This window comes from Nyctereutes procyonoides, unplaced genomic scaffold (genome assembly GCF_905146905.1).
Source record: "Nyctereutes procyonoides isolate TBG_1078 unplaced genomic scaffold, NYPRO_anot_genome, whole genome shotgun sequence".
In the NCBI taxonomy this organism is placed as follows: Eukaryota; Metazoa; Chordata; class Mammalia; order Carnivora; family Canidae; genus Nyctereutes; species Nyctereutes procyonoides.
In genome coordinates this window covers 50,024,631-50,037,363 of record NW_026575043.1, presented here as the reverse complement: position 1 = coordinate 50,037,363, position 12,733 = coordinate 50,024,631, and the positions used below count along the sequence as shown (strand labels likewise).

The following is a 12,733-nucleotide window of genomic DNA, read 5'->3' as shown; positions in this document are numbered from 1 at the left end:
CAGGCCAGAAAACAAATAAGCTGAGGTGATGAAGAATAGGAACCATATGGCAGCAGAAGCAATGGCATGGAGAGAGGGAGGTAGAGGATGAGGAAACCAGTCAACAGTAACAGCTTAGAGCAGACCCACAAAGAGTAGCTGAGTCATGGTTCTGATGGAAGAACAGGATAATGATCCATGGTCTTGTGGCAGGTCCAGGGAGCTGGCCCCAGCGCAAGACCAATTGGAAAGGGCATGCCTGCATGCAGCTGTCTCAAATAGCAGCACCGGAGCAGGCAGGTCTTCAGCCTTGGACACCACTGCACATGGGGTTTTGATGCCTTGATGTGGAAGCGTAAGTGTTGTAGACTGGCCCCTGAGTTGCTGGCAGATGCTGCTGTCCCCCCCCCCTCCTGTTCCTGTTCCCCTCCCCATTCTGTCTCTTTGTTACTGAGTATCCAGTGGTGGACTAAACCCTTCACACGTGTCATTGCATCTAATCCTTTCCACAATCCCAATCACGTCTGCTATCGTATTGTCCCTTTTATGGGGATTGGGTTGGGAAGGGGGGGACACCAAGGCAGAGAGAGCTTGCTGTGACCACTCAGGTGAAGGAACAAAGTTCCAAGCCCAGGCCTTTCTAACTCCCAAATGCACCCTCTTTAACTATTCTGTTGGGAGAAAAGCTAAGGCTTTTCGTGAACCTGGACTGACTGAGCCAGACAGGAGAGGAGACAGAGCAATGAAAAGGAAGTCTTCAGACCAAATTGGCTCAGAAATCTATTGCACTAACCACATCATTGCCTGACAAAAAGAATCTGTGTGAAGCCAGTGAGAAGAGAAAGAGAGGAAAAAATAACCCAGCCCTGTGATAGATCCTGTCCACCTTCAAGTCAAAGCTGCTTTCTAAATAGAGGTTAATTTATTTCTCTTATCAAATTCTCCTGCTGGCAGACAAGCAGAACCATGTCATAGTCACTGATCTATCTGACCTGTGTTTCTGTCCCATCTGATTGAGAGGCTCACTGTGCCGGCAAAGCCAGAGGGGAAGGTCTCGAGATGGCTCTGAGCAACCCACCCCTTAAGATGTCACAAAGAAAAGAAAGGGTTATAGACACACACAGTTACTTCTCAGGAGCTGTACAATTTGAGCCCCCTAAACACCCCCAGAGGTGGGGATCCCTTCTTCTAGAGACATCTATGTATCTTTTGCAAATAACAAAGAAAAAGTGGACCCAGCCTGACATTTGGATTGGAAGCCCAACATTGAATCTGATAGTGGTATCTAGAATTTCCTGGGCACTTACCATGTGCCAGGAACCATATTAAGTGCTTTTACGTTAATTATCTCATTTCATTCCCAAAACAACTCTCTGAGGTTGACGCTCTTATTAGCCACCATGAATACTTTTTTATTTTTTAATGATTTTATTTATTTAAAGAGAGAGAGAGAGAGAGAGAGACAGACTACAAGCAGGGGAAAGACAGAGGGAGACAGAGGGAGAAATAAGCAGACTTTCCGATGAGGAGGAAGCTTGATGTGGGGCTTGATCCCAGGACCCTGGGATCAGGACCTGAGCTAAAAGGGCAGATGCTTAACCAACTGAGCCACCCAGGTGCCCCCGCCATGGGCACTTTAAAACATGGCCTCAAACTCCTTGGACTCCTCCCATTGACAGGTGGGATCTATGCCTCCCTCTTTCCCTTGAATCTGAGTAGGAGCATGAAAGCCTCTATCAGTACAGTATACATATACCAACCCTTGGCTAGTGACAAATCAAGACAATGCACTGGCTTTTATAATGCTAGGTTATAAAAGTCCATGCAACTTTCACCTTGTTGGCTAAAACACTTGCTCTTTGAGCCCTGACTGGCCTTGTAAGAGACCCAACTACCCTGAAACTGCTATATTCTGAGGAAGCCCAAACCAAAAGGCAAGTCCACGTGTAGATGCTCCCACTGAGTCTCTGCTGAACCCTGCCCCGTGCACTCCCAGTCCAGACACCACACAGGTGAGTGAAGAAGGCTCTAGATCAGGGGTTGGCAAACTTTTTTTCTTGACATGACCAAATAGTAAATATTTTAGGCTTTGTGAACCATGTATCTCTATTAGAACCACTCAATTCCCAATTGTAGTGTGAAAGCAGCCATAGACAATATGGGTGTGGCTCATTCCAATATAACTTTAGTCACAAAAGTGGGTGCAGGTACTGAGCTGGTCAGGCCTATAAGCCACAGTTTGCCAATCTCTGTTCTAGAAGAATCTAGCCCCCAGCGGTGTGAGTTTTCCCTGTTGATGTTCCCTGAACATCATGGAGCAGAGCTCAACCAGACCCACTATACCCTGACCTAATTCCTGACCCACAGACTCCATGAGCATAATGAAAAGGCTGTGGTACACCAAAAGTTTGAGGTACTTTGTCGTGCAGTGGTGGATAACCAGAACATACCCATTTCACATACAGGAAAACTGAAGCCAAGAAAGATGAATGGCTTGCCCAGAGTCTCACTGCTAATAAGTAGGAAAAGCCAAGGTTGATGTCAAGGTTTGCCTGACTGCAGAGGCCAAGCTCTCTACTGCTGAGATGATGCCACAAGGAGCCAGATGGTGAATGGCTGAGAGCCAGTAGTAAAAACGGTGGGTGATAGTGCATGAGAGAAAGAACATATGTGCTTTGGTGGGGAGGCATGCAAAGAGTGATCAGGGATGGGGGGAGGGCCCAGATTACGCAGGGCCTTGCAGGCTGCAGTAAGGAGCTTGATCTGTTTTCCAAATGCAGTAGAAAGCCACTGGATGGTTTTTAAGCAGAGGGGGACGGGATTCAAATAATGTTCATTAGGAATCACTCTGGCTACTACGTGGAGGGTGGGTTGGGGAGGGGGCAATGCTCTCTCCAGCCTTATGCAGAGAAGCAAGATTGAACCTTGCCAGGGAGAGGTCACTCAGCCATTGTGATGCTCACCTGGGTCCTGAACACAGGTGGTGACTTCCCACATGCTTGAGTTGATCTACACTTTACCCACCTTCGACACAATACATGAAAGCACTAGAGACTTTGAGAAATCACCTGTTGGCATGTGCAGCCTTTGCCTCCTACTGTCACAGTAGGCTGCAAGTCTCCCCGGGATAGTTCTGGTGTTGTCTGACCAATAGACCAAACACAGGATGTGGAAATCACCCCGGAAATTTCCACGCCATGGTGGAGAGAAAGATGCACAGAGAAGCTCACTGCTGACCACCATGTGAGGACCAGCCACAAGCCAACCAAACTGGCTGAGGCTCAGAGCTTTGGGCCCCCTCCAGCCCGTATCCATCACTGAGCCTCCAGCAGGAGCTCAGAAATAGATGCCCCATCCCTCGGTGGTCCGATTCAAAAGATGTGTCAGCCCAGAACCATCTGCGAAGTTCATCATGGCAGATGGCAAAACATCTCACAGAGCAAAGAGGGCAGATCTGGTCCACTAAGGAATCTACTCAGGCTCTCCTGCTATATCCCCACTGTCCCTCCATGAAAGACTCATTCATTCTCACTTTTATGTGCCCTCTCTCTAAATTAGACAGATTTCTGGCACACTGACTCTTCCTGTGATGTCTGGATGTCCCCCAAGCTTAGCTTGACACAAACAACACAGAACTAGGACACCCCAAGTGGACTGGGAGGCAAAGGATCCCAGAGCCAGCCATGCAAGCTCCCCCACCCCGTCTTCCTGCCCCTCCCAGGCAGTGGGCAGCCTCAGCCCCAGCATGCCCCAACCCAGCAGGACCCCAGCCTCACCTTGCTGATTTTGTTGGTTTTGGGGAGCGTCTGACTGATGTGCAGGTCCGAATACCGGGGTGGCTTTCGTAGAGGGTTGTTGATGTCACATGGGACGGACTCTGTTCGGACTAACCTTGCTGGATCCGTAGGGGTAAAAACAGCAATTTGGGAGTTTAAGTACTACTTTGATTTTATACGGTTATGCCAGGAGAACAGAGCTGGGACCCTACCCCGACGGTCTCCCCACCCCGTCCCAGGACAGAAAGGGAATTCTCTAAAAATGATAGCCCTTGTGTCATGGTAGTAAGATCCAGTGTTCTCCGTGCATTCTAAAATTTTTATATTCTCAACAAATGACTGGTCAATTAGAAATTTTCATAACACTGAAGCTATCCGGCTGTTTTCAATACCATAATTGTTTCACACTGGCATTCAAATCAGACTTGACTCTCCCTTGAAATACAAGAGGTTCCTCTTGATTCCTTAAGGTCTGCAGTCAATGGACAAGTTCAGAATGACCACCTTTCCCCAGCCCCCATCGAACTCTTGTGTTGGGATCTTCCATCACTGCTTGTGGGATTTTTCAGGCTGTTCAACCACTGGGCTCCTGAAGGGAAGGCTTAGTATTTCCAGACCTCCTCTCAGTGCCATCCCTGAAGCCACACAAAAAGCTGGGCTCATAGCTAATGCTAAATAAATGCTTCCTGATCCAAACACATCATCCAAGCTCCTCTTCCTGTTACTCCTCTGTTATTATCTTATCAGGACAACAGGGAGGGGTACATTGAGAAGCTCAAATTCAAATTCCATGCCTGGCAGTGTTACTCATTAGCTGTTTTTTTTGCGGGGGAGAGTGGGACTGGGGTGTTAGTGGAAAAGTTAAAGCTTTGCACTGACCCAGGGATTTCTCTGTTTAGCCTGAGTTACCATCTCCATGGAAACCAACTATATTTTAAACTTCCTATCAACAAGGGTGGAGGGCGAAGGGGAAGCAAGAAGCTGGTGGACTTCTGGAAAGAGCCATTGCTTTCGCCTGTACAGGCACCTGCTGCCTTTGGGTGAAGGGGACATGTCCAGGAAGGTGGGTGGACAAGCAGAGGGAGCCCCTCTTTAGATGTCAGCCTCTGAGAGTGGGTCACCTTGCAGCAGGCTGGTTCTGGTCTCCACATGGGAGTTGGGCTCCAGCAGAGTCCACTATGGAGAGGAATTTCCCCAATGAACCTGACTCAAGGGTTCAAGAGTTGTGAGAATTCAGGTTTTAAAATGGCCTCGTTGACTGTATAAAGTTGTGCAAGGAACAGATGGTTCTTAATTAAGGATGTGGGTGGAAAGGGGCAAGAGGGCCGATGACTTTTCCTTATTTGCAATTTCCTCTCCTTGTGGAGATAAGCAATGCAAAGATCATTGAAAACCAATGGCCCATCGGCTTCGGAACATATCCTAGGACTTTTGGCACCAATTGTCAAAAAGGCTTTACATTTCCCTTGGGTTCATTCTAAAACAGGGCAGATTCCTCAGAGCCTAGGCCAGGGGAGCTGCGAGGGACACAGCAGGGATGAGGAGGGACTCTGTCTCAGATCAGCAGGTTGCATATTGCAACATCGACTCCATGGCTCCATCCAACCTACAGATGGGGTGACGGGGAATTGGCCAGCAAAAATTTTAAAACTTTTAATAAGTTGTTAGCATCTTAATACAACTATCTGGACTTTCCTTTGAACCATGAGAAAAATGCAGAGCAGGTGCAGATGGCTTCCATCGTTGCTGGAGTGACTGTCCTCTCTAGACAGTGCCTGGGTTCCCTCTCCACTTTCCATGGCCCCATCTGGCCCCCTTCTCTCATTTTGGATCCTTGCTTAGCCCTGGTAGGCATCCGAGTTTGCAACTTCTACTCTAGAGCTTTGCTTCTTAACTTTAAGGGGCAAGGGAACCATTCGCAGAGGCAGTTAAAAATATGCAGATTCTGCTTCAGTAGGTCTGAGATTGGGCCAGAAACTGTGCATTTCTAAAGTGCTCCCAGGGGATTCCCATGTTGCCAATCCACAGACTGCACTTTGAATAGCAAAGGTCAGGACCAGTGATACCCAATAGAACTTTCTGCCATGAGGAAAGTGTTTGTTATCTGCACTACCCAATATGGTAGCCACCTGTGGCTACTGTGCCCTTGAAATGTGGCTGATGTGACAGAGTAATTGAATTTTTGCTTTAATTTCATTTAAATCAAGCTAAGTTTAAATAGATGTGGCTAGCAGCTACTGTATTAAAGAGCACAGGCCTTGAGAGTCCTGTGGTAAATGAATTGCAATGTAGACAATAAGGTCAGAGATAAACACCCTATGAGACAAGAGTCAGGGGAACTATTTTGAAAGCTGAACTGCCAGGTTTCATGAGGAAAGGCTTCCCATTGAGTCCTTGAGTCTCCCAAGGGTAGCTGTTGGTTCCCTGCTTGGACAGTTTGGCCCTGACACTCCCAGAGCCCCCAGGGACAGAACACAGATGGCCCAAACCCACAGACCCAAGCCCAACTCCTCCCCACGCCCACCTCTGCAAGGCCCGGTGATTGAGTCTGATGAGCCCATCATGGGGAACACTCAGCCAGACTCTTTTTAAATGTGAAGTAACAGCAATGAGATTGGGGGAAAGAGAGGAGAGTGGAAATTAGGAGAGTAGACAAGAATGAAAGAAAAAGACTTAGGAAGGGGGAGACGAGTCTGGGGGCTAAAGTATCAGTGAGACCAGCAGAGGGGCAAGGAATAGGGAGAATGGGGTCAGGAGATGGAGGAAGGAGACAGATGCAGGAAGAAGAGTGTCAAAGGGAAAACAATTAGGCAAGTATCAGGGGATTAAGAGGTACCCAGAAATGGCCTGGATGGGACAGCTATATCAGAGGGTCTGCAGGAGCCCCTGCTCCACCCTACTTACCCCTAGGGCAGCAAGTGTTAAATACTTACCTCCTCGGTGGATGATCAGGAGATGACAGGGAGGGGCTTCTTTGGTGCATTTGTTGTGGCACTTTAACCTGCGGGAAAGACAGAGAAGGAAGTAAGGATGGATGGATGGATGGATGGATGGATGGATGGATGGATGAGTGGATGGATGGGTGGGTGGGTGGATGGATGAGTGGAGGAATGAGTGGGTGGATAGATGGATAGGTGGGTGGATGGATAGAGGGATGGAAGAATGGACAGGTGGGTGGAGGGATGGGTGGGTGGGTGGGTGGATGGATGGATGGATGGATGGATGGGATGCCCTGGTGGTTCAGAAAGCTCTGGAAGCTGTGGAGATGAAATGGGGTAGCTAAAACACCTCCTTGGCACCTAGGAAATTAACTCTGGAGAAAGTCTATTGTCATTCCATTCTCACAGGTCAGACCCAAGTGGTCCAAGATGTATAGCAACTCTTTCACCAGCAGTGTCCACTTAGGTTTTATGCTTTGAAAGATATTTTCCCCTTTCAGTCTGTATTTTTTTTCCTTTTTTGTTTTAGAGAGAGAGAGAGAGCTGAGAGCAGGGGGGTGGGGTGAGGGGCAGAGGGAGAGAGAGAGAGAATCTTAAGCAGGCTCCAGGCCCAGCTTGGAGCCCAACACAGGGCTCAACCTTACGCCCCTGAAATCATGACCTGTGCTGAAATGAAGAGCTGGGTGCTTAACCAACTGAGCCACCCACGCCCTCCCCAGTCTGTGTTTTTTATCTTTATCATCATCATAATCATCATCCAGTCTTTTTTTTTAATCATCCAATCCTAATAATCATCCATTGTTTACTTATAGACTCATCTGCCAGCCATTGAACTAAACGTATTACATATACTATGTTATTGGATCTGTACAATAGCCTTACACAATGGATACTATTATCATTCCCATTTTACAGATGGAAACACAGATTAACTGAGCTTTCCTGGCAGAAAACTTGGGTGAGTGGTGCCAATGGTGGTCTCTCCTTTTTCTGAAAGGCTCAAGCAACAGGAACCAGCTAACCAAGGCTTCCATTTAGGATGAGATTAGTGACAGGTATTCCGTTTTAGAGGTAGGAAGAGTTTAGAGTCACAATGTCCTCCTTTGAGACAATGCCACCTTGCTCTTCCCTAAAGAGTTGCCAGGCTTCCAAAGGATAATAAAAACCCCAACTAATTGTGATCTGGCTTTGTCTTTAGAGTTTTTGTCAGTAGGAGGAATACACACTGTGGCAGATGCTATCGGTGCCTGCATCCCTTTGAATTCCCTTACAATTTTTGTGCGTGCCAGCCTAACTTGCAGCAGCCAGCATCTCTGCCAGAAGGCACCTGCAGCCTGCTTAGAGGTTTCATATTTAAAAACTCTCTACAGAGAGGTGGGAGCTTGAGATTTGCTCTTACCTTCTTGCCCTCTAGAAATCTGATAGTTCTCTCTAACAGAATGATCTGAACACCCAGTCATAGACTCAACTTTGACTCATCTAGCTCAGTAGTTCTCAAAGTGGAGCCCCAGGACCAGCAACATCAGCACCGGTGGTCTGGGGACTTTCCAGGAATGCAACTCCTGGGCCCCCACCCCAGATGTGATGAATCCAAGACTTGAAGCTGAAATGCAGTAACCTGTTTTAATAAGCCCTCCACCTGAGTCTGATACATGCTGAGGTGTGAGAACCATTGGTCTAGTTGATTGTTTTGGAAAGCCTATGCACGTTTCTCCAATTTTTCTTGTTTTCAGTCTTTTGTGGCCCTAACTGGGTACTCACTGGATTCCTCTCCATGGTGGAAAAATTAGACGTGAGACCCCCAGGAGTGCAGAGGGGCAGCAAGGAGGGACGCGGGCAGCATGGAACAGTGCTAGCATGAATCATACGGCAAAAACATTATTAGGCAGTCTCCAAATCCCCTTCACTTTGCAGCCAGGAGAAGGTTTCTGCTGCTAACACATCTTTACATTTCTCTACCACATGCTAACCACAGTCCTAGATTCAGATGGGTGACAGTATCAACAGAAAATTTAAATTTGTTTTTCCACCTGATGTCTTTTTTTTTCCCCTGGTTGCCTTATATTAATGGATTTTCCACTCATGGTCATAAAATGCATTTTCATCTTTAAATAAATTTATGTAAGCTAAAAAAGCCATAAATGGTAAATAAATAAAAATGAGACTGCTACACAAATATAACAAAATCACGACAGGGTGGTGTGTAAATGATTGAACTAGATTGGGACAAGTTGGTTTACATAATTTGTAACTGTCAGAAAGAGGGGGCAGCGCTTGGCACTCAAAAGCCTAAGGTGGTTGAAAAACATTAAGGGGTACTATCGGTCACGAATGTCACAAAGATGCTGTGACTCAGAGAAGAAGAAGAGCTATCATTTGCTCAGTGCTTGTGAAATACCAGGCAATGCCCCCGGGCTTTACACAATTTATATCATCCTTGTAACAATCCTAAAAAGCAGCAACTATCGTTATCCCCATTTTACAGAGTGAAAAACTGAGGCTCAGCAAATTTGGATAACTTGCCAAAGGTCAAATAGCCAGGAAGAGACAGAGATGCCAAGCCCAGCTCTAACCAGCATGCAGATGCCTCCAAAACCTCCATAAACAGGAAGCTTCCTGGGATCTGTAACCAGCAAAATCAAAAGGGCCTCCTTTGAGATAAGCCGAAGATGTCATCTTGCTCTTCCCCCTACAGCAGCCTGACTCCACAAGGATAGTAAAAGTCCAACCTTACTGTTGATTTGTCTTTTTCTTTTTTCTAAGATTTTATTTGAGAGAGAGAGAGGAGAGCAGGAACAGGGGCAGCAAAAGGTGGGGGAGGGGGAGAAGCAGACTCCCCACTGAGGAGGGAGCCTGATGCAGGGGCTTGATGTAGGGGCTTGATCTCTGGACCCTGGGCTCATGACCTGAGTGTAGGCAGACGCTCAACTGACTGAGCTACCCAGGCATCTCTGTCTTTTTCATTTCTAAAGCTCCCAGACTCTCAGACCTACAGGGAAGGTCCCAGCCCCCAGGGAGGTCAAGGGCATTGCATCCAAACCCTAACAGGAAGCTCTGCTGAATGTACAACCAGCCTCTCATTCTGCAAATACTTAATTGCACCTACTGGGCTCCAGGTCCTGGGGACACACAGGCAAGGGACAGGGCAGACAAAGCCGCTATCTTTATGGGGAGGGATAAAACACACCTAAACAAAGATCAGATCATTGCAGGTGTGGGAAGATGGAGGGAAAAAATAAGGGAAACAGGATGGAGAGTAGGAGAGTGAGAAGGGAAGGGCTTCCAGCCAGTGCAAAAGTTTGGGGACAGGAACGAGCTTGGTGGATTCAGGGGTCAGAGGGTAAAGGGTGAATAAAGACACAAGGGAGGGGAGGAGGCATGGACAGGGCCCCGGCAACCCTGGCAAGGAGCCTGTATTTGATCGTGCACACCCTAAGAAGCCACTGGAGGCTTGTGACAACTGTGTCAGGTCAGACTGATGTTTGGGAAGCCCTGAGTTGGGGAATCTGCTGATGTCAAACTGAGAAGGAACCAAGAAGTTTCTGCACTCATTCTTGTTTGAAATGGCTTGATTCCACCCTGGAAGCTTCCAGAAAGAAATGTTTCCTTTCTGCCTCTCCCGCCTACGAGTCTTCCCAAACAAGCCCAGCTGGAATGGTGACGTGCAGATGTGAGGAAGCCTGTTCACTCTCGTGGGCAGCATTCTCAAGCAGGGACAGGCAATTTCACACAACCTCTGGACCATGCCCAAACCAGGTCGGGGCAGGTGTGGCCTCTCCTATGACCTCGGTCATCTCCTGCCTCCCCCTGGCATTTTCCTCTCTAGTGTCCCTTGTTGCTTGTATTTTGCACTTACGGAAAAGCCTTCCTTCATCTCTGGCCAAAGGGTGGGAGATGGAACGCTTGTCCTTCCAGCCAGCACTTCAAAGGGCTGGGGACAGGGGCATCAGCACTGGGGACAGGGGCACAGCCACTGTTCACGGAGAAAAGCCCAGAGAACTGGCTTTTACACTAAGACACTTAACCCTTTGCACAGAGGCTCATCCGTCAAGAACTAGCGCCGCGTGTCCAGGATCGGCTAATTGAGTTGGCAGGGTTAGCCCAGGGCTGAAATTACACAGACCCTGGAGGGGAGGGGAAGAGGGATGGAGAGGAGGCTTTCGTACGATGCAGACACACCATGCCCCACTTACGAAGAATTGTTTTTCCAGCAGGAAACACACAGGATTCCACTCAAATTAGACTTTTTCTTTCACCGCCCATAGAAAAGAAAGCTCGCACCACACACTGCAAAGATCGACCACCTGCTTCCCCATCAGATCCCCCAGGCTCACCTTCCAAGGTTCTGATTCGGTCTGTGCTGGGAATGTGGGTTCTCAGCAAGCACATGCCAGCACTCCAGAAGTGCTACATGAGGAGGACACCTTCTACTTCCCAAATGAGAGATATCTAGAAGCCCAGATTTGCTGGAATCCAGCACCTCTCCTCCCAAAAGGAAAATGGGGTCAGGAGAGTACGGAGAAGGAATCTGGGTTCAAAGCCTGACACTACCCCTTCCTGGCTGTGACAATTTGGGGAAGTTGCTGATCTGCTCCGAGCTACAGTTTCTTTATCTATAGAATGTGGACAATCATAGTATCTATAGTTATAGAGAAATGTAGTATCTGCAGTTGCAGAGAACCCTAATGATATGACATGAGCAGGGTGCTGAGGACAATTACTTGAAGTAGCAAGTTTATCAGGGTAGGTTGTTACTGTTCCAAGTTTGTGCAATAGCTTTCCTCTCAGCCCCTGAGATCCTTCCTCTTGCTGAAATGTGGGCTGACTACAATGCCTAGAGCTTTGAAACACCCATGGGTGGGAGCTGGTTGGGGACAATCCCAGTCCCCTCTCCCTTGGGTGGGACAACTCAGAGGTGTGTAGACATGGGATTGGACCCCAGCAGCCTAGAGCCCTTACCTCCCCTACGAGGTACTCAGTACTGGCTGTTCTCTATTCCCTGCCTTGCTTCCCTGCTCCCCTGCTGGTGTGGCCTGGAACACCTCTCAAACAAACCATTCACCCTCAAATCCTTGTTTTGAGGTCTTTAGAAATAAGGGAGTCCAATCAGGACACCATGATGGTTAAAAGAGGTTCAAAATCCAATGTGGCCTGTCCCAAGCTCTCACACCAAGACCAAGCCCTCTGCTCCTTGTCCCTCGTGTGTCCTCAGCACTTGGTCCTCAATGAATCTGGTTTTCCAGATTCTCCGTTCCATGCAGAGGAAAGAGAGGGGTTGGAGAGGACACAGATGACTGCCCAGGACAAAGCTCCCCATCAAATGTGGCCAAGAGGAGCACCGTGAATTAACGTGGTGGCTCTGAACAATGCCAGGCACCAGGGCAAGGTGGTTGTGGTTCTAGAAATGGTGAGAAGCTTGGGCTTCTGAGTCAAGCTAACCTAAGCCTGAATCCCAGTTCTCTTCTTCCCACACCAAGGGGACATCCATCTGCCTCTCTAAGCAACATGTTCCTCATCTCCAAAACTGTGATGAGGATCTAACAAGAAAATGCCCAAGTAGGGTCCATTCAGACAGCAAACAGGTCAACATTTGTGCAGGCAGGGCTAAAACCCACTTGAACGGACACAGAGAATGCACACAAACCTCATGTAGCCTGGAACCTTGGAAAGGACATATTTAAAAACTTTTCATCAAAGGGGGTTAATTTTTTTTTTAACTTTCAAAGCTAAGAGGATAAGCTTCAGTTATTGAGAAAAGTTGCTTACATGGACTATCTCGTTCCCCAAAGGAGCTGCTAGCTAAATGAGACATCCTCTCCATCTGAAAATTAAATAAATGAATTCATCTTGAGGGCATGATCTGGGTCTTCTTCATTTTTGTAAATCCTGTTCCTATGCCCACCCCCCTTCAGTGCCTGGCCTGGTGGCTGGTGTATAAAAATGCTGAATAAACACTACGGACAAGGAGGGACAGAAAAGGAAGGAAGGGCAGAAGGGAAAGCCATCCCACACCACTGGTGTATGGGAGCAAATAGTCTC

At 47.8% G+C, this 12,733-nt stretch overlaps 1 protein-coding gene across 1 annotated transcript in view; it reads right to left on the bottom strand.

Moving 5' to 3' along the window:
• KSR2 (kinase suppressor of ras 2) overlaps positions 1-12,733 on the bottom strand; it is a 399,224-nt gene that overhangs the window by 72,520 nt on the left and 313,971 nt on the right. The window contains exons 8-9 of the mRNA XM_055323016.1: positions 6,691-6,756; positions 3,756-3,882 (exon numbers count right to left, since the gene is read on the bottom strand). Coding sequence (XP_055178991.1) covers positions 3,756-3,882; positions 6,691-6,756 — 193 coding nt within the window. The remainder of the gene's footprint in view (positions 1-3,755; positions 3,883-6,690; positions 6,757-12,733) is intronic.